Genomic DNA, 27,396 nt, shown 5'->3' on the forward strand with positions numbered 1-27,396 from the left:
GGATGAGGGGCAATCCTCATTCTTCCTCTATGGCTGGGTGGTGAGCCAGAGGCCGTCCCCTCTCGTGGTAACGCCCGTAGCGGTGTTACGAGAAGTAACATATACACATAGCAATCCTCATTCTTCCTCTATGGCTGGGTGGTGAGCCAGAGGCCGTCCCCTCTCGTGGTAACGCCCGTAGCGGCGTTACGGGAATGTAACATATACTCCCGTAACGCCGCTCTACGGGCGTTACCACGAGAGGGGACGGCCTCTCGCTCACCACCCAGCCATAGAGGAAGATGTATATGTTACATTCCCGTAACGCCGCTACGGGCGTTACCACGAGAGGGGACGGCCTCTGGCTCACCACCCAGCCATAGAGGAAGAATGAGGATTGCCGTTACATTCCCGTAACGCCGCTACGGGCGTTACCACGAGAGGGGACGGCCTCTGGCTCACCACCCAGCCATAGAGGAAGAATGAGGATTGCCCCTCATCCCCCAGGCTATATAGTGTGTGGCCTGCCGTCCACACTAGCCGGCCGCCCATGACTCCGCATGGGCGTCCTCTCCCACTGAACCCCGGACATGGCCATCCGGTCTGCCGTCGGTCAGAGGCATTACAGCCTACGTGACATTACCCCCCCTTAAGAAGAGTTTTCGTCCTCGAAAACAAACTGGGAAAACCTTTTGGAAATTGCACTACGGCGTTCCCAGGTTGTTACTCCTCATCCCTATCTGTCCATTTAACAAGTACCTCCTGGTACACTTTATGTCGGGTTTGTCTGTCTTAATACCCAAGAATCCTTTCCGGTTCATGTGGTATCCGTCCCCAATCTTCTTAAGGACCTTGAACGGACCGCAATATCTAGGAGAAAGTTTATCACAGTTTCCCGTTTCATGGTTGCTGACTGCGCAGGAACCTTTAAAAATACAGTCACCTTCTGCAAAGGTCACTTGTCTGCGTCCTTTATAGGCAAATGTTTTAGCGCGATCCTGGCGCTACGAATGCTCTCGCGTGCAGCTTTGAGCATATCATTCATATCTTCAAGGGAATCCTTGACAGATTGAATCTTCTCCTTTTCTAGGCCTACAGCCATCAGAGATCTCGGCTGGAATCCATACATTAACATGAATGGTGTAAATCCAGTCGCTGAGTGTTTGGAGCTGTTATAGGCAAACTCCAATAAGGGCAAGTACTCTTCCCAATTAGATTGCTTCTTACTGACATAAGAACGCAACATATCCTCGAGTATTTGGTTAACCCTTTCTGTTTGACCATCAGACACTGGATGATCTACCGTACTCATACTCAGAGTAGTATCCAACTTTTTGAAGATTTCCCTCCAAAAATGACTATTGAACTTTTTTATCTCTATCTGACACTATATCTGCGGGCAGGCCATATAGCTTGTAGAGATGTTCAATAAAGAGTTTTGCCAACTTTGGCGTTTTTACAGTTTTCTTCGTGGTAATAAACTTTGCCAGTTTAGTTGTCCACTACTACCCACACCGAGTCATTCCCTCGACTCGTCTTGGGTAAACCGGTAATGAAATTTATGGAAATGCTTTCCCATTTCCCTTGAGGAATCTCCAGCGGATGGAGTAGTCCTCCAACCTTAAGACGTTCATGTTTATTGACCTGGCACTTACTGCATTTCAGCACATAAGTCCAGACGTTCTTAAACAAACTAGGTTAATAAAACAATCTTTTTACTAGTGCATAGGTCTTCTGAATCCCAGGATGACCCACACTTGGACTATCAAAACTATACTCCGAAGACTCGGCTAGCCTCTCCGGATTAACTCTCGCCTCGCTACCTGCCGCACCTACGGCCAGTCTCTCTGGACTAGCATTACGTGCCGGCGAGGAAGGTGGGCGAGGCTGTGACAAAGTGCGTACGCGTACAGCGCGCCAGACCTCTGTAAAGACAGGATCATGCGCACACAAGCCTTGATTTGGTATTTCAACCAAAACCTTAAGGCAAATTTCATGCCTTGATTTTGCATCATGTCATTAGCACAGAAGCTAATGTACTGGAGAGCACTCTAGTAGCGCAAGTTCTCAGACTATGCTACTAGATATTTGTAGACTACGCTACCATGTTGCATTACCAACTTGTTAAAACTTCTCCTTGGAAAGCTCTACGGCCATAGGAGAAATAAACTAGAGTCAATCTAATCATGCATCACAAGGATTAGTTCCAAAGTTGAGAGATACTTTCTCTCTTAGAGTAACGTCTTTGCACAAGCATATGCTCTAGAATCTTGTTGAGTTTCTAACTACCATCAATCTACGGATGGTTAAACTCCACTCTATCTTAGAGTAAATGTAACTTTTTGAAGATTTCCCTTCAAATATAACAATCAAACTTCCTATCTCTTATGCCATACTATATATGCAGGCAGATCATATAGTATGTGGAGATGTTTGATAAAGGTTCTTGCACCACTGCGGGTGTCTGGAGTTACATCCAATCACTTACAACTCTTTGTTGCTATTACCAGACACATCCCTTCCAGTATTGTCTGGACTCACACAACTATTCGAGTTTATGTGATATTTGAGGATATCCCTCCTTTCCCTCAAGAAAGGTTTTTGTCCTCAAAAACTCTACTGTCAAGCGGACTACGCGCTAGTGTCATAGGTCCAAGAACAAATCTAGACCGTGTTTAATATCATATGTTATATTCTTGAGTCCTTCCAAGAAACTTTTAAACATCTTGCAACGAAGATGTGGTATAGTGTCTACGCACATATGGTGGTACTATTGATAAACTGCTTTGCAACAGATCAGTGGTTTCACACTTGTAACAAAGTACGTCATTGTTGCATATTATCACCCTTCATAAGCGGTTACACACTTATGAATCATTTGGGTGGGTTGTACCATCTATCAAGAAAATTTCAAACTACTAATAACCACATATCAATCCACAGATAATGACTGAGCTTGCTGCAAAGCCATAGGTTGCTAAATAATTGATGGTAATTACACAAGCCCAATGTCTCATTACATCATACATTCAATATAAATGCAAACATCACAGTACTTCGTGATGATGAACTTAGGAATTTCATCCTATCCCTGTTTGGTGTTGGTATGAAGTATAACTATGAGAACATTATTTGCTGCCTCCTCATCATAGCGGCAAAGCTACCTACCCATCACAGGTGGCAATCTCTACCAAGCTATAATTAATGACTAGCAAATAAACGAGTACTCTTGTAAGAACTTCATAACCATATCTCACACCAAACTCATAATCACTACGGATTAAATGCCAGGGCTTGCAAAATTGAATGTTGTCTGATAGGTAGAGGGGATCATCAAACTACGGATGACCTTGACAACTCACTAGGACTAGTGATGTGTAACTTTTAAGTTATTCCACTCTCCTTGCTTATTCCATACCATCGAACAAATCGGTCCCTCGATTTGAGCAACGTCAACATATTTATGAGTACCTCGATACTCATGAATTGTGGTTCGGTAATTTAAAATGTTGATCTAGAGTATTTTTCACTCGAGGATCTTAATGTTATTAGCAGTTATGTATTAGTAGTGAGTAACTACGTACGCACTATCATCACACTAGTAGCTCCATACTAGTCTGTGAGTAACTCCGTACCCATGGCGTACCTCCCCCGAGTGGGAGTCCCATATACAACCATCTATAACAAGATGCTTAAGTCACTTGCTGCTAAGAAGTGACTACACAAATTGACCCCTCCATTGCACATTGCAGTACAATTTCTGGTATTGAAACACGAATTTTTGGACGTCCTTATCATAGAGGTCAACTTAAAAACTAGTGCATAGGTCTTGTGGAGTCCCGGCTGACCTAACCACACCACTGGTGACTTCCTACAAAAAATGTGGCGCCAAAGTCACCACCTATGTACTTTAACTCCGTAAAGTACATGGTGTTCATCTATCATCTATGGAAAGTTGTAAAACATTCCTGCGATGGATTTTTATCACCCTAAAATTATTGTGCACTATTTTAGTGTGAAGAGCTTTTTTCCTGGGTACCATGGTTCACCCCAAGCTCATCTGTTGCTAAATTCTCCGATTTAACAAAAGATATGTCTGCTTCCGAACACTCCAGTTCAGCCCCAGACTTTGAGTTTACTTCTTAACACTCCGGTTAAGTCAAAACTCACCAGATACAGTAGGATTTACCGCTAAGCTCTCCGGCTTAGCCTCCTATCCTAACTCAGCCCGAGTTTATGTACACTTCATATATCGGATCCAATACTAACAACAACCAGGCTCATCTGGAGTGAGATACTACTCACTATTGCCATGTAAAACCTTATTAAATCCTAGAAATGCTCCACTCATTTTCCAGGGGTCATACGACTTATAGGGTTTACACGCACATGAACTTTGTAAGCAAAATAGCCTGTCATGCAATATTACAATTGCTTATGTAGGAAAGTAATATATTTTCCAAATTCATATGGTAGCAACTAAAATGTGCTCACAATCGCACACTTATGTTGAACATAGACAAGACTACGCTTGCAAAGTGCTATAGGGCGTCCCCCATGCATGAAACTGTCCAACCAACTAGTCTTACTGTTAACCTCTAGATTTAGATCACTCCGGAACTAAATCACTCTGTTAGCACTAGTACATTATCATGGTCTTGCTACCTAGAGCTTCTCCGAACTCTGTAACTGGGTTTTATCCCAACTCATGGCTATATTTGTAATTGTCAAAGTTCAAATTTTATCTTGCACACTTTATCACTACAGACAAGTGTACATACAGACCTGCCAAAGAGTCAAGTTACATGCACAAGCCTTGGCGTCCCATTCCACCAAGACTACAATCGATTCCGTGAGAATTTGATGTCCCATACCATCAAATTACCACCAAACCAATTGATGTGATATATAAAAAGGCTCTTTCCCCCCTCGAAAGATCACCACAAACTCTCGAGCAGTGGGATGTCAACGCATGGCAATAAAAAGAAGAGAAAACCATGCTAGTGAGTTTAAGAATAGTCCTCTTCGATCAAATTTTATAAGGGCATTGAGCATTACATCTCAAGACTATACCCTTTCAGATTTATTTTTGATTTCTACAAATCAATCCTAAATCTGTTATTATTATTAGTACTCCTAGATAAACCATTCAATTGAGTACTGTTAGCAGCACTCCTAGCCCCTTAATCCCAAGTAATACACACCTTAGGGATTACTTTTACCAGGCAATGTAGGTGACTAAATCAAACTAGTCACCACTCTCTAGGCCCAAGTAGTGACACTATTTTGTTACTTTTAACAAGGGCCAGCTTGCCTCTATGGGCCAAAGCCTTTTGTTGTTACAAACAGTAAGCAACTTGTTTGGACACAAGGCATAACCACATCAAGACTACGCTTGTACATGGTTCTCATTTGCCAAAGTTTATCGCAATCTTCTAGCAACTGTTAAAAGATTGTGAAGGGTTATGAGCACTACGGCTCAATTAGGCTTACCTTGATTTCTCGTGATAAGCACTTCGTCTAATTTGGGCACAACTGACGCCATTGTCGGTTCTCTTAGCCCAAGTTAAACACATTGCAGTTTTAGATTTACACTAGCCAAACTACGTGACTTTGATGGTCAACACTAAGTGTATGCTCAGCTTAAAATTAGTCTCTCCGAACCAAATGTGTGATCACCACATGTGTTATTCTCGCGGCGCTACGGCCATAGACGTGTTCACTAGGCACAACGGCCATTGAACGGCTTTCTCTCGAAGGACTCGGCACTACGGCTGTGGGACTTGTCTCTCTCTTAGCACGCAGTGCTACGGCCGTATGCGGTGGGTCTCTTTCGTGGAAAACAGGCGCGACGATTACACGGCACGACGGTCGTGTTTAGTTTGTTTCGTGGGGTGTGTCTAGAGAAGAACACATTTGTTTGTCACCACAGAACAAACACAAATTTGTCCGAACAAAACTTTAACTCTAGCAAGACGACGCTCGCAAAAGTGTAAATTAAAATCTGGCGAGGCTACGCTCCCAGAGTCTTCATAACAAAAATAAAAATGGTTGAGAGGCTGTGCCCTGCCAGATCTTTCCTCCCCATTCAAGAGAGGATTTGTTTGAATTCTTTCATTTTTAATTTCATAAAAATGAACAATAAGAATATATTTAAAAAAATATATAGGTTTTTAAACCTTTTTTTATTTTATTTTATTTTTGTTTTGTTTTTTTTTTCTGCAGCGTTTGCTGGTGCCTGCAGCGCTTGCTGGGCTGGTGGCTGGCCTGGCCGCCCAAGGCTGGCCGTGGCCCTGGCCGCCCTCTGGGCGGGCGCCGCCCGCTAGGCTGGCCGCCCACTGGCTGGCTTGGCCTGCCTGGGCGCCGCCGTGGGTGGGGTTGGCTGCCGCCGCCCTGGCCGCCCGCTGGCATGGCCGCCCACTGGCTGGCTTGGCCTGCCTGGGCACCGCCGTGGGTCGCCCCCCCATTTGCCGGCTTGCACGCCTCTAAGGCCGGCCTGCTCAGGTACAAGCGAACAGGGACAACAGTCATTTTCAAGGCCAAGCCTGGCTTGAGCAGCTTCGCGTTTCCAAGGCCGCCTGGCTTGAGGAGCTTCGCGTTTCCAAGGCCGCCTGGCAAGCCAAATCTCACAAGCGGCTGCTGTTCGCATTACCCCACACACAGTCGTGTGTTTCAACCCTTTCGGGTCTGCGCCCCTGTGTGTTTCAACGCTTTCGGGTCTGCGCCCCCCCCCTTCCACACAGCTTCAACGCAAGTCGTGGGCTCTTCGCGTTTCCAAGGCAAGCCCCTACACAAGCGTCAACAACTTCTTGCACAGACAGTGGGGCTGCTCTTCGCCCCTTCCACCTCCCCCGCACACAGTTTATGAAACGAATTTCAACGCAGATATTCAATTCGGAAAAATTCAATCGCTTACAAAAATTGCTTACCTGCGATACTCCTTCGTGTATGTGACGGGGAGAGAGAGAGAGTTCTTCCCCTCCATTCTTCCATGGCTGCCTCCCTCCTCACCCTCCATTCGAGATAAGGATAAGGAGACGAATGGTCGAAAACCATCGAGTGGGCTCCGGTCCCCCGGTCACGCGCGGGCTCTGACAATCCCATCGAACCACGCTCTGATACCAGTGTTACATTCCCGTAACGCCGCTAAACGGGCGTTACCACAAGAGGGGACGGCCTCTGGCTCACCACCCAGCCATAGAGGAAGAATGAGGATTGCCCCTCATCCCCCAGGCTATATAGTGTGTGGCCTGCCGTCCACACTAGCCTGGCCGCCCATGACTCCGCATGGGCGTCCTCTCCCACTGAACCCCGGACATGGCCATCCGGTCTGCCGTCGGTCATCACAGGCATTACAGCCTACGTGACAGTATATATATATATATATATATATATATATATATATACACACACACACACACACACACACACACATATGTAGCTATGGCACAGCTAGCTTGTGACCATTGCTGAGAGCTCCCAAGGCTCTATGATGCCTTTTACGAACCCTTGTGCTGAGTTGAGAGACCCATAAATCCACTCATCATAGGGAGTAGCAACATAGATCCACTCCCATTGGGAGTAGCACCTGGACATGGAAGTATGCCATGACATAGCCATGAAAACTTGCATAACCTCCAAGAAAGGTAAATGTGTATAATATGTCAAAAAGGGTCAATTGTGCCTAGGTCCATGCCCCCAATCTGCCCCATGTGCGCCCTAAAACAGCTTCATTACACTAAGTAGAAGACCTACTAGCATCAATCACATCCCAGACATAAAGAATACACCCTTTGAGGCTATGAAGGAATCATAGCTTTAAAGGGTAAAAGACCTATTAGCATCAATCACATCATAGCCATAGAGAGTACACCCTTTGAGGCTATGAAGGAATCATACAAGCAAGGTCCATTTTTTTTAACATTTGGATCACGTTGGAAGATAATAATTAGATTCTTGTCACTAATTATTCATGCCATAAGGGTTATCTTTCCTTTTAGAAAAGATTGTACATCACATGATTTTTTTAGATAGAGAACAATGGAAGGGATGCACGAGCCTCCAAACATGGGACATTGGGGGGGGGGTTTCGGGTTTTGCAAGTGGCTAAAGAATTTTATCGACCTACAATGGAAAAGGACGTAGCTACCTTTGTTGTCGAGTGTATAACATGTCAAAAAAGTAAGAGATACAAAGGTAAGCAATAAGATATATTGATGCCATTACCGATTGGAGTAAATCTTGATGGACTTCATCATGTAGAATTTCCTACCTACAACAAGTCATAATGATATGATTGGATAATAGTGGGCCGCTTTAGTAAACAAGCCTATTTCATTCGTTATAAGAAGATGTTGACATCTCAATAAGCCACACACTTATTCGTCAACAAGCAAATATTTGTGCAATATGGCTTACCTTGGGACATTGTATCTGACAGAAACTCAAAGTTTTGTAGCCATTTTTTGACTACATTATTTGAGAACTTAGGCATTCCACCCGAAAACCAATAATTGGACAAATAGAAGTGAGTGATAGTACTTTTTTTTAATTTACTTATAGTTTATGTTTCCCATGAGCCAAAACTTTGGAATAAAGATATTCATCTCCTACAATTTGCCTACAACAACCCACCTCACTCAACTATTTGGTGAGCACCATTCGAGATTCCATTTTGACTACACGTCTTTCTCATAGAATCCGAGTAGTAGCTGATGACTTTGTACGAGATTCTGACATTGAGATTCTGACATTGTATTCCAACAATTCTGACAAGAAATCAAGACAGTATGCTAAATAAGTAAACATTTATTTAAAAAAAAGTAATAGCCTTACTTATCAATTAGATCTGCCATCACATTATAACATACACAATTACTTTCACAGTATCTTGTTGAAGACTTTTCAAAGAAAGACTTCCTACACATTCAGTCTATGAACCACCACTTGCTGTTGACCGAGAAGAATTAGTTGAGCCAAACACTATCATTATGCAAAATATCTTTTGACCTTAAAGTATCATCCTAAAGAAGATGCCCAGTGTAAGCAGTTCCATTCTTATGTCCATACCTCATTCACTCATATAATCTAACACACATCTAACACACATCTGCTAACTTAAGTAAGAGAGAATGCTAAATCTCATCCCTCTATGGTTATGTGGTGGGAACACCTGGATGTCCATTGTACCATGCTGATGGGTTAATATCGTGGGTGAGACCACTTAATATTGACAACTCATTGTTATTGGTATATGTATTTGGTACCATGGTAGTGTTATTAGTATTGTGGGTGATCTTTGTGTTATTAGTACTGTGGGTGATCTTTATGTTATTAGTGTTGCGGTGGGTGATCTTCTTGTTAAATATTGAGCTAGTGTATTATTGGTGTATGTGTTTGTGCATATTTTACGGTCATGTTAAGATCAACTGAGTGGATTTTCCAATTAATTGTTGTTGAAAAGACTACTTAACGCTTTTGAGATAGGTAATGAGTAGTGCAATGGCACCGACTGAAGCGCTACATTAATGATGGTATGTACATAGTGAGTAAACACCCAATTATGGTGCTGTTTGAAGTACTATTTTGGTTGGCCATGTGTCACCATTTTTTATTTCATATTATTCCACCCATTTTGTATGGTTGGGGTGTTGATTTATGACTAACATAGCATGCGAACACCCACTATGGTGTTGTACTATGAAGTTTGGTTGGCCGTGTGGCATAATTTTTATATTATTTCACCCATTTTGTATGGTTGGGGTGTTGATTTATGTGCTTACATACTTTACTATATAATTTTATGTAAAAACATTATATGCATGGACATGTGGTTATTTTTTGTAAAGGGAAGGCCAATTTGATAAGGAAAGTTATTTTTGGATCATTGGGCTAATTTTTGGTAATACAATTTTAAATACCCACGTGAGAAGAGGGAGCCTCTCACGTTGAGGTAGGGAGGAGATTGCACCCACAATGCTTATGTCTTGTGCTTTTATTCTTGCTTTTTGGGTTGTTTAATTTTCTTATGCCAAATTTTAAAGCTATGGTTGCAGACATGTATGTGGTGGATTAATATCTCCTTGTCCAAGATGTAGTCAAGACAAGCATAACATTCTTTAAAGGTTTCTTTCATTCAAAGTATCTACTACTTATTCTTTTGTTGCCTTTTGGAAACAACTTCTTTGACTAGAAAAATTTACTTGGGTTTTGGTGCAAAAGGATTTGGGGCCACAGTGCATGCTCTTTCTCCACCTACCCTTAATAAACGACACAAAAAAGTGAACAATCAATGCACGCTTTTAGTGTAATGCCAAAAAAAACAAAAGTATAGCCATTGAGAGACATAAAGTGATTGGTAAATAGTCTCTATTATGAGTTGAATAATCACACCGGGATGGGCTTTTATTGACTATACTTAACTAGCATCTATTTATCCTAACTAGCAGCATTTAGGCATAAAGTAATGTTTCAAAAAATGACATTTTTATCTTTTATTTGTCACATTTATAGAGAATGTTTTTCTATAGACACAAAAACTTTGCATGGATTCACTAAACTTGACTAGCATGTATTCATCCTAACTAGTAACATTTATACATAAAGTTATGTTCTAATAAATCATTTTAGTCTATTTCTTGTCACATTTGCAGAGAATGTGTTTCTATAGTCACAAAAACTTTTGCATGGACTTCAAAAAATAAAAGAAAGACATTCACTCATGGCATTGTTAGAGCTTGACTCTTGTAGACTTATTTTTATGAAGCTCTATGTACATATGTACTCACAGTATAAAAAAATGTCAAGTCAATTACCCACGTCATTTACACCATTGATCACAATCAAGATCAATAAATTTGTATGTTTCTTTTAAATATTTGAACAAGCACATGACTCATGGTTTGTGTCGACTAAGGGAAGGGCAATGCAAATATTTAGTGTTGGCAACCGATGCAACCGATGCATCATAACTGCATTGTAACACATCATAATGTTTTATGTGTATACTTCTACTTATCTTCTATGTTTTATGTTTACAAAAGGTTTGTTGGATAAAGTTTATCATGTCATTTAGATAGAAGATAAGTAGAAGTATACTCATCAAACATTATGATAAGTAGACGTATACACATGTATGCATGTGACAAACCTTATGTAAACATTTAAAGGAGATGTGAATGGGTTTGATTCGAAAACCATCCTCATACAGAAAAAGTATAGACATCATCCTTTAGGCTAAATAGACAAAGTATTTCATTCACATGCAATGCAATTAAAAGATATAGAAATGATGCTTTAGTAAATGACAACTTTTCATTTAGATGTGTATAGCTTTAAGCCCAAGTTTGTTTTCTTGGGGTGTGTGTCACCTACTTTGTTTATCCGAAGGTAAAAAAGAAAACGTAGTAGGGCTATATGCTTTGATCCATAGTTTTTATTGCTATGGATAGTAACCACCTTTCACTCTGACCAAGGGGATAAAAAATGACTAGCATATTGTAAACTTCAAAATGTATACATATTAAATCTATTATAGATTTTGTGAGTTACATGTAAAAAAAGTGAGCATTAATGAGCACGAAAGGGGTGATATATTTTGAGGAGTGTTAGTGAACTTTGAGGAAGCTTTCAATAGTGGTGAATCGAGTACAATAGAAACTCCATGTTCTAAGGGAAAAAGGCATATATCCTAGCCCATGTAGAAAGCCAATAGGACTTTAAAAAAGTATAGTTTTCAAGCTTTTGCAAGTTTTGTTCCATTCAAAACAAAAGTCTATTTGGTGATTGCTTTTAGACAAACACAAAGTTGCATTCATTAGTTTTGTTTTTCTTTATTGCCATGAAGAGAAGGATAGAAAGGTGGTACCTATCCCCATTTCAAGTTTCAAATACATGACTTCCATAAGCATAGGCCTATTAAAAAATAATATGACCTCAAAATTTCATCACCCTTTTGTATTTATTTAAAGCGCTTGGTAATACATTCTTATGGTGTTGTGGTTATCTTTGTTACAAATGTAAATTGAAAGGTATAATGAGATTGGGGCATTGGGTATTCTTTTTTGGTGATGCATCTTTTTCAATGCTAGTTTTAGTCACATTCTTTGCCTAAATTTCCAAAATGTAAGGTTTTTGGTAAAAGAAAAAGAAAAGAGAGGAAGTGGGAAATCTTTTACAATAAGCACAACCTCCTTTTTCCTAAGGATAATGATTGAAATAAAAAGTTTGAATGCCACGTGATACAATCTTCAAAATGCAATGTATATTTATTCATTTTCAATGGAGCAAGCCTTGACAAATGCATTTCAACAAGTTTATGGCTAGAAGTGCATGGAGCCAACATCATTGGCTGTTGGAAAGTCATTCTTTGAAGAGGAGTGTGGGGGTATGCATCATGTGAAGGTGAGAGGAGAAAATGCTCGAGGTGTGTAGGATGAGATGTGTGGTGGGGTGTTTGTGGTGAAAGAAGAGTAATGCTTGCATAACTAATATAGGATCAAGAGGTAAGTGTGGTAGCATATAGGAGTGGGGTCTTGCGAAGCTGAGGCTAGCTATAGACTTGCTTAGTGGGTCGGGGTTGAATGACATATGATCCCTTCTCGTGTAGCATATAGGAGTGGGGTTTTGTGAAGCTAAGGCTAGCTATAGACTTAGTGGGTCAGGCTTGAATGAAATACGATCCCTTCTCTACAATGTGTTTGGGATTAAGTTCATAGTGAGCCAGTCAAGTCACATAATGTGCATTATGGAAGGGGGTCTAACAATTTTATTGACTCTCTCCTAAGGGACCATTGTAATGAAGAAGCCCATAAATCTTTTACATAACTCTCATGGATGTGCAAAGAATAAAAAATCATGTTCGTCAACGTTGTAAGCATGAGTGAAGAAAGTACATGGAGTTTTAGAATAGCCTAGGCATAGGGAAAAAAAAGCATTGCCATAGTGTTACACACACTTTGTTGGCATGTGAGTGGTGTGTATTATGGTAGGGTTCGTAGCATGGCATATGGTTAATCTCATTCTTTTGATAAATGAGGCCAAGAAAACACAACTCAAACGTGAGGCAAACACAGCTTTAGCTCATTTATGTCTAGTGTTTGAGAGTAGAATGTAGCATGAATGTCTTCAAGTGATCCAGTAGAATCTCTTGACTCTCTGATAGATTGTGCTATATGTTGGTGGAAAAGTCTAGCAATTACTTTATAGAAACTTTTTCAAATCTAGCAATCTCTTCAAGGCATTTGCTTTGTGAATTGCAAGGCATGGTGTGACAACAAATACTAACCATGGCTACCCCGTCCATCTACAAAAAAAATGCAGCCAAATGTGAAACCAACATGATGCCTACCTATCACGTAATGGTTGCTTCCATTGCCTATCTCAAACTAGAAGCTACCACCAAATACTTTAGGAGTGGTGGGGTGGGGGGTGGTTGTGGGAAGCACGAAGAGGGCACTCTTTGCATCATGAAAACATTAGCCTATATTATTAAGATTCAAAATGCGAGAGAAACACAGAGAGAAATGACGTAGCTCAATGTACGTTGCGAACAGGACTGGTGTAAACGGCCTTCCACCTTGGGACAACGGGCGCTAAGGCCGCTACTTGCAACGGAAGTCTGTGTGTGAGAGAAAAACAGCGGGGCCCGCACTCACAACCTGGAGGACACTACTGCACACTAGCTAAAACACTCTGTTATCTGCCTCATCATCCTCATCAGTTGGCCATTTGCTCTGCCTGCTTTTGGCTATGGCAGAGAGAGTGCTCTTTCCCCTTCAGCTGTAACCCCGTCCTGCACATTTGTCCTTGTAGTGTACATCAGCAGAGTTATTGACGGCTTCTTTGTGATGATTTTCTGGGATTTGTTTTCTGCTGTACATGGCCGTGCGAAGTCTTCTGCAAAACCCTAATCAGGTCTTCTGCATTCAACCGCGGAGGATTCACTTGAGCTGCAAACCCTAGCGAGGTCTGCTGCAAACTCCACCCAGGTCTTCTGCAAACCCACTGCAAACCTTGACGAGGTCTGTCGCAAACCCTATTAGACTTGCTCAGCTGGAAGAACTTGCCTTGCGTGCTCGTTTTTCCGTTTCAGCTGGATCTTTACCTAAGCTTGAAGAGAAGCTTCCTGCAGAGTTTTCTACGGTTTTTTGCAGGGCATGTCGTCCTCTGCAAGGGCAATGCCGATCCCTCCATCCTCCAGACTGGCCCAAGCGCAAAATTTCGACCCAGAATCGCCATCACTGGGCAGAAGACCCGGCCCTTGGCCCCCCAGGATAGAGCCCCTGCCCTCGGACCATGGCCATAACCCCAAAGTTCTCAGATCGTGGGCTCGCCGTACTGGCTACAAGAGCACTATATCCGGGGAGACGGCTGCCAGCTCCAACAGTGATGTGGAGATCAGCAACGCAGACAGTTCCCTGCCCAAACCACCTGGCTTCACAAATCGCACGCGGCTTAGAGATGCAGAGAGTGTGGCCATACAAGTGAATGGGCCTAAAGAGAATCACAAATCCAAGGTTACCGATGTGGTAGATGCCGGTGTTCCCATCCCCTCTCCTCTACCTGTGGCTGTGGACAGGAAGGCCCCGGAGCCCAATCAACATGTTGCTGCGCAGCAAATCAAGCTGGAGCCTTTCAGGGGATCTAAAGACGCTGAAGCTGACATGTTGTCTCAGTCACAGGATGCAGATGACGTGCTCCTTGCCAAGCAATCTCACATGAAATACGAGATCAGGGAGAACCCAGGCCTTGGTGAGTGCGCCTTGTAACCTTCATATTCCCACCCACCCAGTATTGTCCTAGTACATCTACACAAGTGAGTATGCCCAATCAGCATTAATGATTGGAATTGGAGCCACTAACACTGGATGTTGGTCATTCTATGTGTGGAATAATGAATTCTAACGATCCCAATTGATTTTCTGGATGGAGTGCTTTTGGTGGGGGTTAATGATCTGCAAACGTGCTTTGCAGTTCCCTTAATTTTTTATGGGCTTCAACATTACATTTCCATTGCTGGCTCCATTATCCTCATTCCATTGGTAATAGTTCCGGCAATGGGTGGAAGTGATGTAAGTCATTTCTTACGAAATCCCCCTCTAGTAATGCCTTACTTGTCAAGTTGTAGATGAGGCTTATGTCTTGTGTATCCCTTCCAGGAGGATACCGCTCGCGTTGTCTCAACTGTGCTCTTGGTTACTGGATTGGCAACTCTGATGCACACTTTCCTTGGCTCAAGGCTGCCTTTGATCCAAGGAGCTTCTTTTGTGTACCTTGCTCCGGCATTAGCTATAATCAACTCTACTGAATTTCAGAGCATAAGCACTGATGTATGCTACATTTTCTATTACATTTTGTGTATTAAGTTTAAACCTGTTGTGGATCGAATTTGAGTTAGTCATCCAGCCAAACAAATATCGACTGAATGTTTTCTCAATTTTAGAGATTTAAGCGTACCATGAGAGAGCTTCAAGGTGCGATTATCATTGCCTCAGCATTCCAGGCCTTCCTTGGATACAGCGGGTTGATGTCGGTTTTCCTCAGGTTTGCTGTAGATCATTGTCTCTGATCTTAGAAAGCTTCAACATATGTTGCATCTGCACACTTGTTTTCTCAAAATTATTAACATGTGAAGCTTAGGAAGGATCAGGGACACACTGATTTGGTTTTCGAGTTTTAGTTAGGTGTCCTCTATCTAAGGTAGTGTCTCAGTTTTCACGTGGGTGTGGAGTTCTTGAATGTCATTTGGCAGGTTTCAGCGACTGTGTATCTTACAATAAATTCCGATGTGTGTGCTTTTGCAGACTGATAAATCCTGTTGTTGTCACACCAACAGTGGCTGCAGTGGGTCTAGCCTTCTTCACTTATGGCTTTCCAGTTGTTGGCTCTTGTGTGGAAATTGGCATACCACAGATTCTTGTAGTAATTCTATTTGCATTGGTAAGATGCCAATAAAAGCATTACTGCCATCAGTGTGTATGGTGTTATTATAGTACGTCTAATGGGAGTCCATTGTTGTAATGTGTTGCAGTACTTGCGCAAAATTTCAGTCTTCGGGCATCGCATATTTCAAATTTATGCAGTGAGTATTTTGGTGGTTACTTGCTTCTTGTCTTTTTGTACGGTGAATGTGTGAAAATTACATGGTAATGTATGTGATCCGATGGTTCAACTTGGCTGTGGGTTTTAAATTGGGTAGAATCTGCTGCTTAGACATACATTTGTCAAATCTTCAATGTAGTAGTAAGGATGTCAGCAGCAGGAGGAGAGGTCTATTGAATATGGGGCAGTTCTTTCCAAGGAGAAAAGCTTGGCCACAGTAAGGGTTGTAGAACACAAAGAAGGTTGGAGAATGGTTCACTGATTTGTGTCTGATTGTAGTAGTAAGGATGTCAGCAGCAGGAGGACAGTCTATTGAATATGGGCAGTTCTTGCCAAGGAGAAAAGCTAAGCCAGGAAACACAGTAAGGGTTGTTGAACACAAGAAGGGTTGGAGAATGGTTCACTAATTTGTGTCTGAGGGTCACAAAGTGGCTCTCACAACTTCTCCTTCAGGCCTTCTTCAACAGTGTCTTCACTTGAGGGTTCAGTCCTTCCTGCATATAACATTCTTTCTGGCTTGAGTGTAAGCTCCCAGCAATAGTTGGCTTTTAGTGATGCCGGTATATGTGAAGCAATTAACACCTTAAGGCCCTCTGTGTATGTGTGTGTGTGTGTGCCCGCACTCCCCCCCCCACCCCCCTCCCTCTCTCTGTGCCTCCCCCCCACCCCCTCGGGCCCCTGCTGCAGGGTTCTTCATCCTTCCAGCTGCTATCCTGCGTATCAGCAAAGTTGTGCTCTGTCTATTAGCAAAGTTGCTCCAAACTGGTGTCCTCTCATTCCTTTCTTAAGCTATAATCCAGTTGCGACTGGACAGATCCTAAAAAACACAGCTATATGCTAGAAGTAGATAAGATAAGATTGGTATTTCTTTGTGTGTCAAGATCAAACAGATAAAACCACTCCAAAGAGGATTCAGAGTAGCTACCATTGCGGACTGTATTCTGCAAGTTGGTAGCATCACAGATCGGGAAATGTGAATGTGTCAAAGATCAATCAGTCCAAGACGGCAAAGCTACAGGCAGTGTCAGAGAGCCTACAGGCAGTGTCTTAAACTGGAATATGCCTCTTGAAGTAGGTAAGACTGGTAATTCTTCTGGTGTCAAGATCAAGACAGAGAAACTTCTTCTCTAAAGAGGAATCAGAGTAGCTAACCAATGCAGACTGTATTTTGCAAGTATGTATGTTTCATACGGAAGAGTTTGGTCATGTAGGGTGTTGAGTGAAACAAAAACATCTTTCTGAACTTATTGAATGCGTTGAGGATCAATCAGTCCCTACAAACCAAGAATTTCTTCTTACTTCTTTTTCATGGCATAAAGTATGAGGAAGTTGCCAATGTGCGTGTAGCCGAGCAGTGAGGGCTTGTGACTTGGGGAGAGGAGGTCCAGACCTCTGTTTGTGCTTTGACCACTTTGTGACCACAAGTTGTAACTTGTAACGCCTTTGGGCCAAACCTTTCAACTATCGAAGAATCTACTCATGGGAAAAAAAAAGCACTGGACCACAAGTTGTAACTTGTAACGCCTTTGGGCCAGAAGACTAAGCTGCCTCCGAGCGGGTACCAAACCTTTCAACTATCGAAGAATCTACTCATGGGATCAAGCATTTTTTTAACAGGGGAATGCGGCACCTTGGAAATGGTGGTGTCATTTTTTGCATCAGGCAGCAGCTTGGATTGTGTTTTGGTGCTGCCATGCATGGATGTTGTTGACTTATTACTAGTAAAGTTGATATTGAAGTCATAGTTGTTGCGAGGCGCGCCTCTAACGGTTAGAGGCGTTCAAGGCGTACGATTGCCTGATCGAGGCGTCCACATTTTTTTTCCCTTTTTTTTTTGCTGGTTTGAGTCTTTAGACGGGGGCTTTAAGGGCCCAAGGCAGCCCCTCTCACACACACTCTCTCTCTCCCTCATTCTCTCCCTCCCTCCCTTAAGCCTTTCTCAAGACCCAAAGTTCAAAGTTCAAACTTCAAACACACTAGGATGATGATGTTTTTTATACCCACTTTTGGAGCTCTCTCTATACCGGTTCATTTCATTTTACTTTGTACCCTTGAATCTTGATGATGTATCCAGATGATGATGATGGACTATTTTCGTCTCATAGGTCATTTTGGCCTTTTGCAGATGTTTAATACAGCTTTCTTTCTTTCACACACACACACTCTCTCTCCCTCTCATACACACCCTTTCTCCCCCTCCCTCAAGGCTCATACATACACACTCTAGTCTCTCTCGCTCTCTCTCAACTTTCACTATATATATTATATTTGTCTATCATTATATATATATATCATGACGATCATGATTGGTCATTACTTGGCCAAACTATATGGCTCTATATTGGAGTCGAAGCTGAGCCGATGGTTATTATGAAGTTAGAATCGTTGAAGAAGATGTCTATAAGACTTCTTTTTGCACGCAAATGGGTCATTATGAGTTTTTAGTAATTCCTTTTGGACCGTATATTCTTGAAGCACTAGAATTTTGTGGCCATTTTCTTTAATGACATCTTGTTTTTAAGCAAAGATGAAGACAAGCACAAAAAACTATATATATATATATATATATATATATATATATATATATATATATATATAAAACAGATGCCTCTAACACGCCTCTGACGCCTCTTACCAAACGCCTCTGACGCCTCTAACAACCTTGAAATTTGAAGTGATGCCAAGGCTCAAGCCTAAGTGCATTTTCCATTTCAATGGTTTGCAAGCTTTGGTTGTAATGTTAATGTCCATGTTCACTGCTGTGCACTTTGTTCATGACCAATGTAGCTTTATGTTGTCTTTGTCCAGGTACCTTTGGGCCTAGGCATTGTGTGGGCTTATGCTTTCCTTCTCACAGCCGCCGGAGCCTACAATTACAGTGGTTGCAGTGTCCATGTGCCTACTTCCAACATAATCTCAGAAAAATGTAGAAAGCATGTTTTTACAATGATGCACTGCCGTACAGATGTCTCAGTTGCAATGAAAACGGCGGCATGGTTTAGATTTCCTTTTCCGTTTCAGTGGGGAATACCAAGCTTCCATTGGAAGACTGCTTGTGTCATGATCGTTGCATCTGTTGTTGCATCTATTGACTCGGTGAGTCTATTTGGTCTTCTGGCTAATCTTAGTTCAGTATCTTAGTGGATGTTTGTGGTGATCTTTTTATGAAAGTTTACGGGTTTTTCGGGTTGGACAGGTTGGATCATACCATGCCTCATCCTTGCTTGTGGCAGCAAGGGCACCAACTCCTGGAGTTGTTAGCAGGGCCATTGGGCTGGAAGGCTTGACCAGTATTTTGGCTGGCTTGTGGGGTATTGGCACAGGTGCAACCACCCTTACAGAAAATGTTCACACTATAGCTGTCACAAAAATGGGGAGCCGTCGAGCCGTCGAGTTTGGGGCTTGTGTTCTCATTCTCATGTCTCTTGTAGGTAAGAAGTTTTTGAGAGTTTTTTGCTCGGAAAAAAAAGAAAGTCTTTGAGATTGGAAGCTTTGAAGAGGTACTTTGAAGAATTAAAGTCTATAGATCAATCAAGTTTCAATGAATTGTTGGCAATCAAGTAAGGGGAAACTGTCATCGAAATTCTAAGATGTGCAATGAGCAGTGACCATTGCTGCCATATGGAGATTGTGCACTGTGCTTTCATCAACGTGCATTTGCAAATTTCAATATTATTCCACATGGCTTTTAAAACCAGACATGTCAAGGCTACTATCTATCTGGATAGTGATTTTGTGCCATATAATCATTCTCATCCTCATCCTTTATTCAGCTTTCCCATTATCCTGTGGCTCATCTTGTCCTTATCCATCACAGGTGTGATGGCTTCATTTATGGATACAACTTTATGCTGTCCGTCAATGCATCGCCTTTGAATGGAGTATAAGAGGCTGAAATGTGTTGGAGGATCATGCGTTTTAGCAACAAATGAGGCTTCGCCCTTAGAACCGTTTGAAGATGGTGCAACTGGAAACATATAGTAACTGTCTAGAGAGGCATAGAGGAATGCCTTACCTATCAAGTCCAGTCTTCACTCGCTTTAGGTATCCACTTTTCAAAGCTATTAAATAGGAGTCTTTTGGCTGCATTAGTGGTGTTGTGCTTGGTCACTATGTCGACTTGTCCCCACAAGCATCCAACTTGATGGGTAAAGCATACATGAACGCCTTACCCATAAAGACCAGTCTTCACTCACCTTAGGTATCCACTTTTCAAAGCTATTAAATAGGAGTCTTTTGGCTGCATTAGTGGTGTTGTGCTTGGTCACAATGTCGACTTGTCCCCACAAGCAGCCAATTTGACTAAAACCTTCCCCCCCCTCTCTCACTCTCTCTGTCATTCTCTCTCAAATTGCCATGGATGGTGGCAATGATGAAGGTGAGAAAAATAGACGATAACGTGCTAGACGAGGACTTTGGTAAAGACACAGAAAGGTATATGAAGTGAGGGAACAATGTTGAAGGGAGAGAGGAGAGTTCAAGAAAGAGGAAGAGAAAGTCTTGGGAAGGTAGACGAGAGGATGGAGGAAGTGGAGGAAAAAGAACTCGAGTTGCCAACACTAGAAAAATTGTGCGGTTGTATCTTTGAATGTCACACGCGGTAGCTTGATTAGCAGAGAACAATCACATTCCATGTGAGTAGACTTAAGGAGAGATTGGGTGGTGAGGATAACCTTGTGTCACCTCAGGAATTTGTCGAGTAGGACTTTTTCTTTGTTTCACACGAACCGGGAGAGTTCATAGTAGATTTTAGGGAGAGGAAGCTTAGGAATACTTTGATCCGTGAATATAAGGATAAGTGGAAAGATAGAGCATTGGAGGACTCAACTTAGGAGATAGTGGCTAGTTTGAAACATAGATTCCTCAACTTCTTTTTCAAGGATGTAAATGTTTAAGGAGGGGAAGTATGTTATGGACTTCATGTTAACCATAGGGTTAGTTTAACTAATCATAGGGTTATTAGGGGACCCATGGATTAGGAAAAGCATGCTAATTATAAGGGTCAAGGCTCATAAGTAATAATCCAAAAGTGTAGCTTTTATTTGTAGGCTCTATAAGTGAGGGTTATGTGATGAGTGAGTTATTGTATTATTGTGTGGTTCGAGGAGGAGATGCAACGATGGCCCCGTAGGGTGGGTTTTGGTAGCATGGGATGCCAAGGTTGACTGGTGTGAGTCTGGATGGACGGGAATCTTGACCTCTATGCTTGCGGGTGACTATGAATCCTAATCTTGATGTACTGGATCCATGGTTCGGTGGCGACCTTGAGCCTATGAAACCTAATCTTGATTAACTATGCTTATGTCTTGTGTTGAGGGGTCTTTACGAGGGTTTGGTTGTGACAAATCCTTGACATTTTTGTAGCTAATGAGTATGCAAGGGATCTTCATATTGCATGTACACAAGTATGGACAGCCAGAGAGATCTTGAGAGAAGCACAAGAAGGTTGATCCATTGTAGAGAAATGGATCTCAAATAAGTTGATTAGCTATTGCTCAAATTTGAGAAATCTAGACTTTGGAAACGTTTAGGAAAGGAAGAAATGCATCCAAAGCTTTCTAATCGGTATCGCTCAAGATCAATGAAATGGCTTGCACATTGCCGGATCATTGGAAAATCTATAGTACTTTTCATGTTAGCATCTTGAAGAGGTCGGCAAGATCTGAACCTAGGGAATTTCATTGATCCCCTAGAATTGGACGAGCTTTAGGAGGTCTCCAACGCGAGGAAAGTATAGTTTATAAGAAGCAGACTTACTAGTGGCATATTCTAGAGGTGCTATTTTCTAGGAAAAAAGAAATCATTTGTATAAATTTGTACATCCATATCCTAATAGATTGAAAACTACGAATGTGTAAAGGGAATCTATATTTGTTGTCGAGGTTGATCGAATGGTGCAAAAATAGCTTAAATTGAACGTATGAAATATGGTTTTGTATCCTTACATGTATCTTCTGACTATGCTGGTTATGCAAGATCAAAAACATTCACTTGTTATGGGGTCAAAATATGGATTTTGTATTCCAAACATGTTTCAAAGAACAAGAAGGGACTTAATTCGGATGCTGTATCATAAACGTACAAAGTTTTGGAAATGTCAAAAGGGCAAATGTAAAGGTTATAGAACGAACGGTACAGGACTTAGTTTTAGAGAATATGGCTTAAAAGTTGTTGAGCGGATCGTATTCTATATTAAACCATTGAAGCAGTGCGTCACACTACAAGCAAACATTTCTAGAGTATGGGTAAGAATATTCGCAGATATTCCCATTACATGTTAACCCATGGGAGTGAGATGGGAAAAGAAAAAGGAAATCCTACAGGTTGGATGGCTTGGATGGCTTGTGTGGTGACATGATAGATCTCATCCGAAACGGACGGTGTGAGTTTGTCAAATGTTGAGCGCATAGACTACGGGTGTGTTGCAACCAAGTTTGTTTAATGGTTGTAATTGCAGCGCAAGGAGAAGAACTGCCTGCAAGAAAGTGGGTGCCTAGGACCATGCCAGAAGGTCTGCCATCTCGATAATAACACAAAGGATGGTGTAAAAGCCTTTCTTGTGGAAGCCTTTTGGCACAAGTTTTTGTGTGTTCACCTTGGCTTTGGCACAGGTTTTGTGTGTTCACCTTGGCTTTGGCAAAAGGCCATGGTTCGTCGTCGGTATGGTCGTGTGCAACCATTTTAACCCTGGAGCCAATTAACTTGATTGGCATGGGAGGGCTTCTTCGGGTAGGCCGGAAAACCTTCCAAGCTATAAATGTTTACAGTAGGGAAAGAACTGATGCAACCATCTATGGAAAGCAACCATCTACGTGAAGCAACCATCTAGTTTTCTTTCCGAATCCACGCTTTCAGGCTAGGAATGTGACAATGCAATTTAACACAAATCCAAAGACCATAGCAAGTGCATTAGATGAGATGAACAACTTCCTTTTTTCTCTTACAAAACTATTATAAATATCAAGAACAGGCCTTGTGTTGCAAGTCCACTGGGCAAAACTGAACTTCACTTCTTGACATGAATTTCAAATATCTAATTGCTCTTATAATTTTCAAGTGAAATTTAAAAAATATCAGCCATGGATGCAAAATGGTTAGCTGAGATATACTTCCAGGAGTATCTGACACTATCTGAACTTTACTTGGAAGCTTTTCAATTGAGGACAACTGTTTAGAGACTCGGAAGGACCTTTTCAATTGAGGACAATTGTTTAGAAGCTCAGAGGAATGTCATCAGATTGGCTAATTATGTGTGTGAGTATCACCAATTTGGATAATTATTCGAGTGAACCTCGTGGCTGTTGACTATGAGTGATATGTCTTGACTTTTAGGCAAGGTTTTATACTAGAGGATCTAGATAATAGGTGTAGAGTTTCACCATGCTTTAGAGAAGTAAAAGTTTTACAGATCTTACTACCCTTCCTAGACTCTTGAGCATGTAATGTGGCCTCAACTATCCTACAGATTCTAGAGTCTCTAGAATCTGATGAATCTGTGCCTTAACTCCGCTTTCTTCGAGATAATCTATCTTCTAGCTCCCTCTCAGTAGCTATTTGATTGTGCGAAGTGTTAAGTTGCTCTTGAATAGATAAAAGGTGTGGAGTTTGTCCCGTGATAGAGAAAACTTAAGGAAAAATTGATGATAAATGATAAAATTTTGCCGAAAGTAGATAAATGGTTTATCTTTCACCCGAATGATGGAAGAAAGAGTTGTTGCCCTACTTTAAGTTGATTTGCTCGCAAAAAGTTGAGTTTTGCTCTTCTTCATTCATAAGGTGAGACGGGTGTCAATAGCGCTAAGTAATATAATCCGAGTTGTAGAAAAGTGCTTATTACTGCTATAAATAACATTCCAGTCATAAATAGCCGATAACCTTGGATTTATTAAACCTGAATCTCAAGGCTCTCCAACCGTGCTGGATTAGTTCCCAACCCCAAGGGTACATAATAGTTAGCTAGTGTGCCACCATAGGAATGTCAAGGTCATGTGTGCACATATCCCGCTCATGTCAAGTCGTGCTTGTCCCGCACACCGATGTAATAACCCTCTTGATGTTTCGGGCACTTATAAAGCTGTATGGGCATCTGTCAGTGTTAGGTTTTAGGTAGAGGAGGCTGTATTGGTATGGACTCATCATTAATATAGTAACTAGCAATATACATTAGGGTTTATGGTGGCTATTTGGGGCCATGGGCTGTGGACAGCCCATTGGCCCATTGGCCACGACAAAGGGCCATGTGGAAGGCCATATAGGGTGCCCATGCATAAGTACCTATCCTAGAAGGGGCCACACGTGTGAAACACATCATATGTTATATTGTTGAATGAGAATTGGACTGAGTGTTGGCTACAAATCAACACCAAAACTACTAATATTGGACCTCTGAAACGTACCTGCGAAGGGGACAAACAGGCCGCCTTCTGCGGTACAGTCTGAAGAGAACCTTGCACTTTCATTAATCCCCAACAATACCTCAACTGACTGTGTTTTCATTCCACAGCAAGTCACCTTCAATTTAGCCCTTTCCCCTTACTTGTTACCGTTGTCTTGGAGTGCCCAAGGCATGCGCACAAGCAAGGTAAAATGCAAGGTTCTCAGATGAGGAAACATGGCCCGGAAGCACCTTTAAATAGTGACTTTGGGGCTGTTTTTACTAGCATTCTGGGCAAATACATCGGCCGACTTGCAGAAGAGGAGCAAATACACCTTCATGGTGGGGGCCCTTCATAGGGTTATTTGGGACCCAGTACGGTGTACTCTCTCTGGTTTCTCTCTTTCATTTATGCTTTGCGAATTGTCATGTTTAAGTGCTGAATTTCTGCTCTAATCAAGTTTACGATTCATCTCCAAGTCCTCCTCATGTTACAGGAGTTCACAAGGAGCGAAGACTTAGTGGTGTCAAAATGTAGAAATTATCCTGCCATTGATGCAAAAATGGTTCAATAAGGATTACTTCCAAGAGTATGTAGTACATGCTTTCAATGTTGAGATATCAAAATTCAACTTCATACAACATGCTGGACTTTTTCCAAAAAAAACATGCTGTGAAAGTTCAGGTTCACCTGAACTTTAATAACATGAGTTGCACTGTCCAGTTTTCAACTGTTTCCACAACAGCGAAAAATTCAGATTGTGGGCATATCTTTAGACCCCTTGATCACCTAGTTTGGAGTCGTAAAACTCAAGTTACAATTTAAAAACAAGTCATCCTGGCAAGAGGTGCTGCCTTAATAGATAGTTGTGTATGTGTCACGTGTGATTTAATTTATTGAACAAAATTGAGAACTTAGAACATAGCATTTCTCTGCGAAGTAGCCACTGTTGGGAAAGCATTTACTCAATGCTCCACCCTCGTGATGTATCTGCGCAAGTGATGGATGTGCTCTATTTTGTAAGGACCCCTTTCTGAGGAGTAGCCGTTGTGGTGAGCATCCAGGCACCTGACAATTGCCAGTTTTAGACACTGGATGGTGGCCCAGTGTGGCCAGATGGTTAGGAGATGGCTTATGTAGATTTGGCACTATGCCAAGCAGGATATGTGACTGTATTAGTGAGTGTTGGACAAACCAGGGACATATTGTTCTCGGGTTGTGGGCCCGTTTGAGGGTCCACATGGTCTTAGATGGCCATGGGAGTTGCGCATAGTCTTTACAGCATAGTAACAGGGGACGGATGGGTCGGGGTGCGGAAATGCCGTCCCGAAACGGCATGGCGCTCCGACACGGTCTGGGGATGCCTCGGGCACCTGTGTCACAAGAGGATGGCGTCCCGGGAACGATGGAACGGGTGTGCGCTGTCGGAACGCGAGGACGAGTGCTTTTTTTTTTCGCTGGTTTTTTGCGTTGTTTTTTAAAGCTTTTGTTTTTCGTCGTTTTTTGTGCCGCTTTTACCCGTTGGTGGCTGGCGGTTGCACCTGTTTCCTCCCGTTGGCACTATGGCCTGCCGTCACCCGTGACCCGCACCATGCATGAGCCTTGACTCTTGCAGCCCTCAGTCGCCTATAAGGCTTGAGCTCTCCTCTCTCTCTCTCCCACTCTCTCACTCTTGGCCAGCCGCCCCACTCCCTCTCCCCACTATTGAGCTTAAGCAGCAAGCGCTCTCTCTCTCTCTCTCTCTCTCTCTCTCCCACTCCCTCTCTCTCTCTCTCTCTCTCTCTCCCTCTCCCACAGGCCACTCTCTCACTCTCACTCTCTCTCCCACGCCCTCACTCACCCTCTCTCTCTCTCGTCTCAACCCGCAAGCTTTCTCTAGGCTCTAGCCTCTTAACTTTTAAGCCTTAAGCCTTAAGCTCTCTCTCTCTCTCTCTCTCTCTCTCTCTCTCTCTCTCTCTCTCTCAATTTCACCCTCTCTCATGACATCTTTTTCACAAGCAACCTTCGGCTCCGCACGTCGTAGAAGAACCGATGGTTGGTCATGGTGGGAAGAGGTTAATGCCAATCGCCCTGGAAGTGGAGGAGGTCCACGCCCGTGGTCTTGTAAGCTTTGCTCCTATAGGCAGACGAGTGGGTTAGACAAAGTGAGAGCCCACCTTATGCACGAGTCCGGGCACGAGGTTCGATTTTGCACGGGAATCACATCGGAGAAGAGAAGGGAGCTTCTTGAGCGCATTGCCGGGCACGAGGCTTTGAGGGTTGTAAGGCCGGCACGTGTGGCTGTGGATCCTGCAACATTTGTGACACCACCTGAGGGGGTCTGTTTCAGGGTCAGGGGGTGCATCTACCACATCTACATCACGGCCACATGGTGTAGGCTCCTTTGCGATGCCCACACGCGCGTGGCGACAGAGTACACTTGAGGGAAGTTGGGATCTTAAGAAGAAGGAAGAGGTTGATACAGTTGTGGCTCGTTTCTTCTTCCATGACCATATTGCTTTCCATACTGCTAGGTAAGCCTCGACTCTTCTCTCTTGACATGATTTTTCTAAGTTTCATTCTTGAAAGTTCGCTTGTTTTTGTAATCAGATCCGAGTACTTCAAGGCTATGGTGAAGATGACTGGGGAGTATGGTCCAAACTACACCCCCCCATCATCGGAGTCTCTGTGCACCACATTGCTCGACAAGGAGAAGCGCCTTGTTGAGCAAGCTCCAGAGAACACAAAGCGGCTATGGGCAAAGAATGGAGTGTCACTCATTGCAGATGGATGGAGTGACACACGAAAGCGGTCCATCCATGGTCTGGTTGCATATTCTCGTGGCGAGATGTACTTTATTGCTTCACATGATGCCTCAAGGACAGGGAAGAGTGCAGATGTGCTTGCAGCAGAGTGGGCAAGTGGCATTGAGCTCATGGGCCCGAAATGTGTGGTGGGTTTT

The 27,396-nt window shown here is 42.6% G+C and overlaps 1 protein-coding gene across 1 annotated transcript in view; it reads left to right on the top strand.

Moving 5' to 3' along the window:
* The first annotated feature begins 13,487 nt into the window (after window positions 1-13,487).
* LOC147621101 (nucleobase-ascorbate transporter 12-like) overlaps window positions 13,488-27,396 on the top strand; it is a 30,618-nt gene continuing 16,709 nt past the window's right edge. The window contains exons 1-8 of the mRNA XM_086823829.1: window positions 13,488-14,730; window positions 14,953-15,050; window positions 15,138-15,308; window positions 15,422-15,522; window positions 15,783-15,918; window positions 16,010-16,060; window positions 18,889-19,176; window positions 19,277-19,511. Of these exons, the coding sequence (XP_086679955.1) occupies window positions 14,136-14,730; window positions 14,953-15,050; window positions 15,138-15,308; window positions 15,422-15,522; window positions 15,783-15,918; window positions 16,010-16,060; window positions 18,889-19,176; window positions 19,277-19,511 (1,675 nt within the window). The 5' untranslated portion in view covers window positions 13,488-14,135. The remainder of the gene's footprint in view (window positions 14,731-14,952; window positions 15,051-15,137; window positions 15,309-15,421; window positions 15,523-15,782; window positions 15,919-16,009; window positions 16,061-18,888; window positions 19,177-19,276; window positions 19,512-27,396) is intronic.

Source organism: Cibotium barometz, chromosome 30 (assembly GCF_041138505.1).
Source record: "Cibotium barometz isolate CiBa-2024 chromosome 30, ASM4113850v1, whole genome shotgun sequence".
Lineage (NCBI taxonomy): Eukaryota > Viridiplantae > Streptophyta > Polypodiopsida > Cyatheales > Cibotiaceae > Cibotium > Cibotium barometz.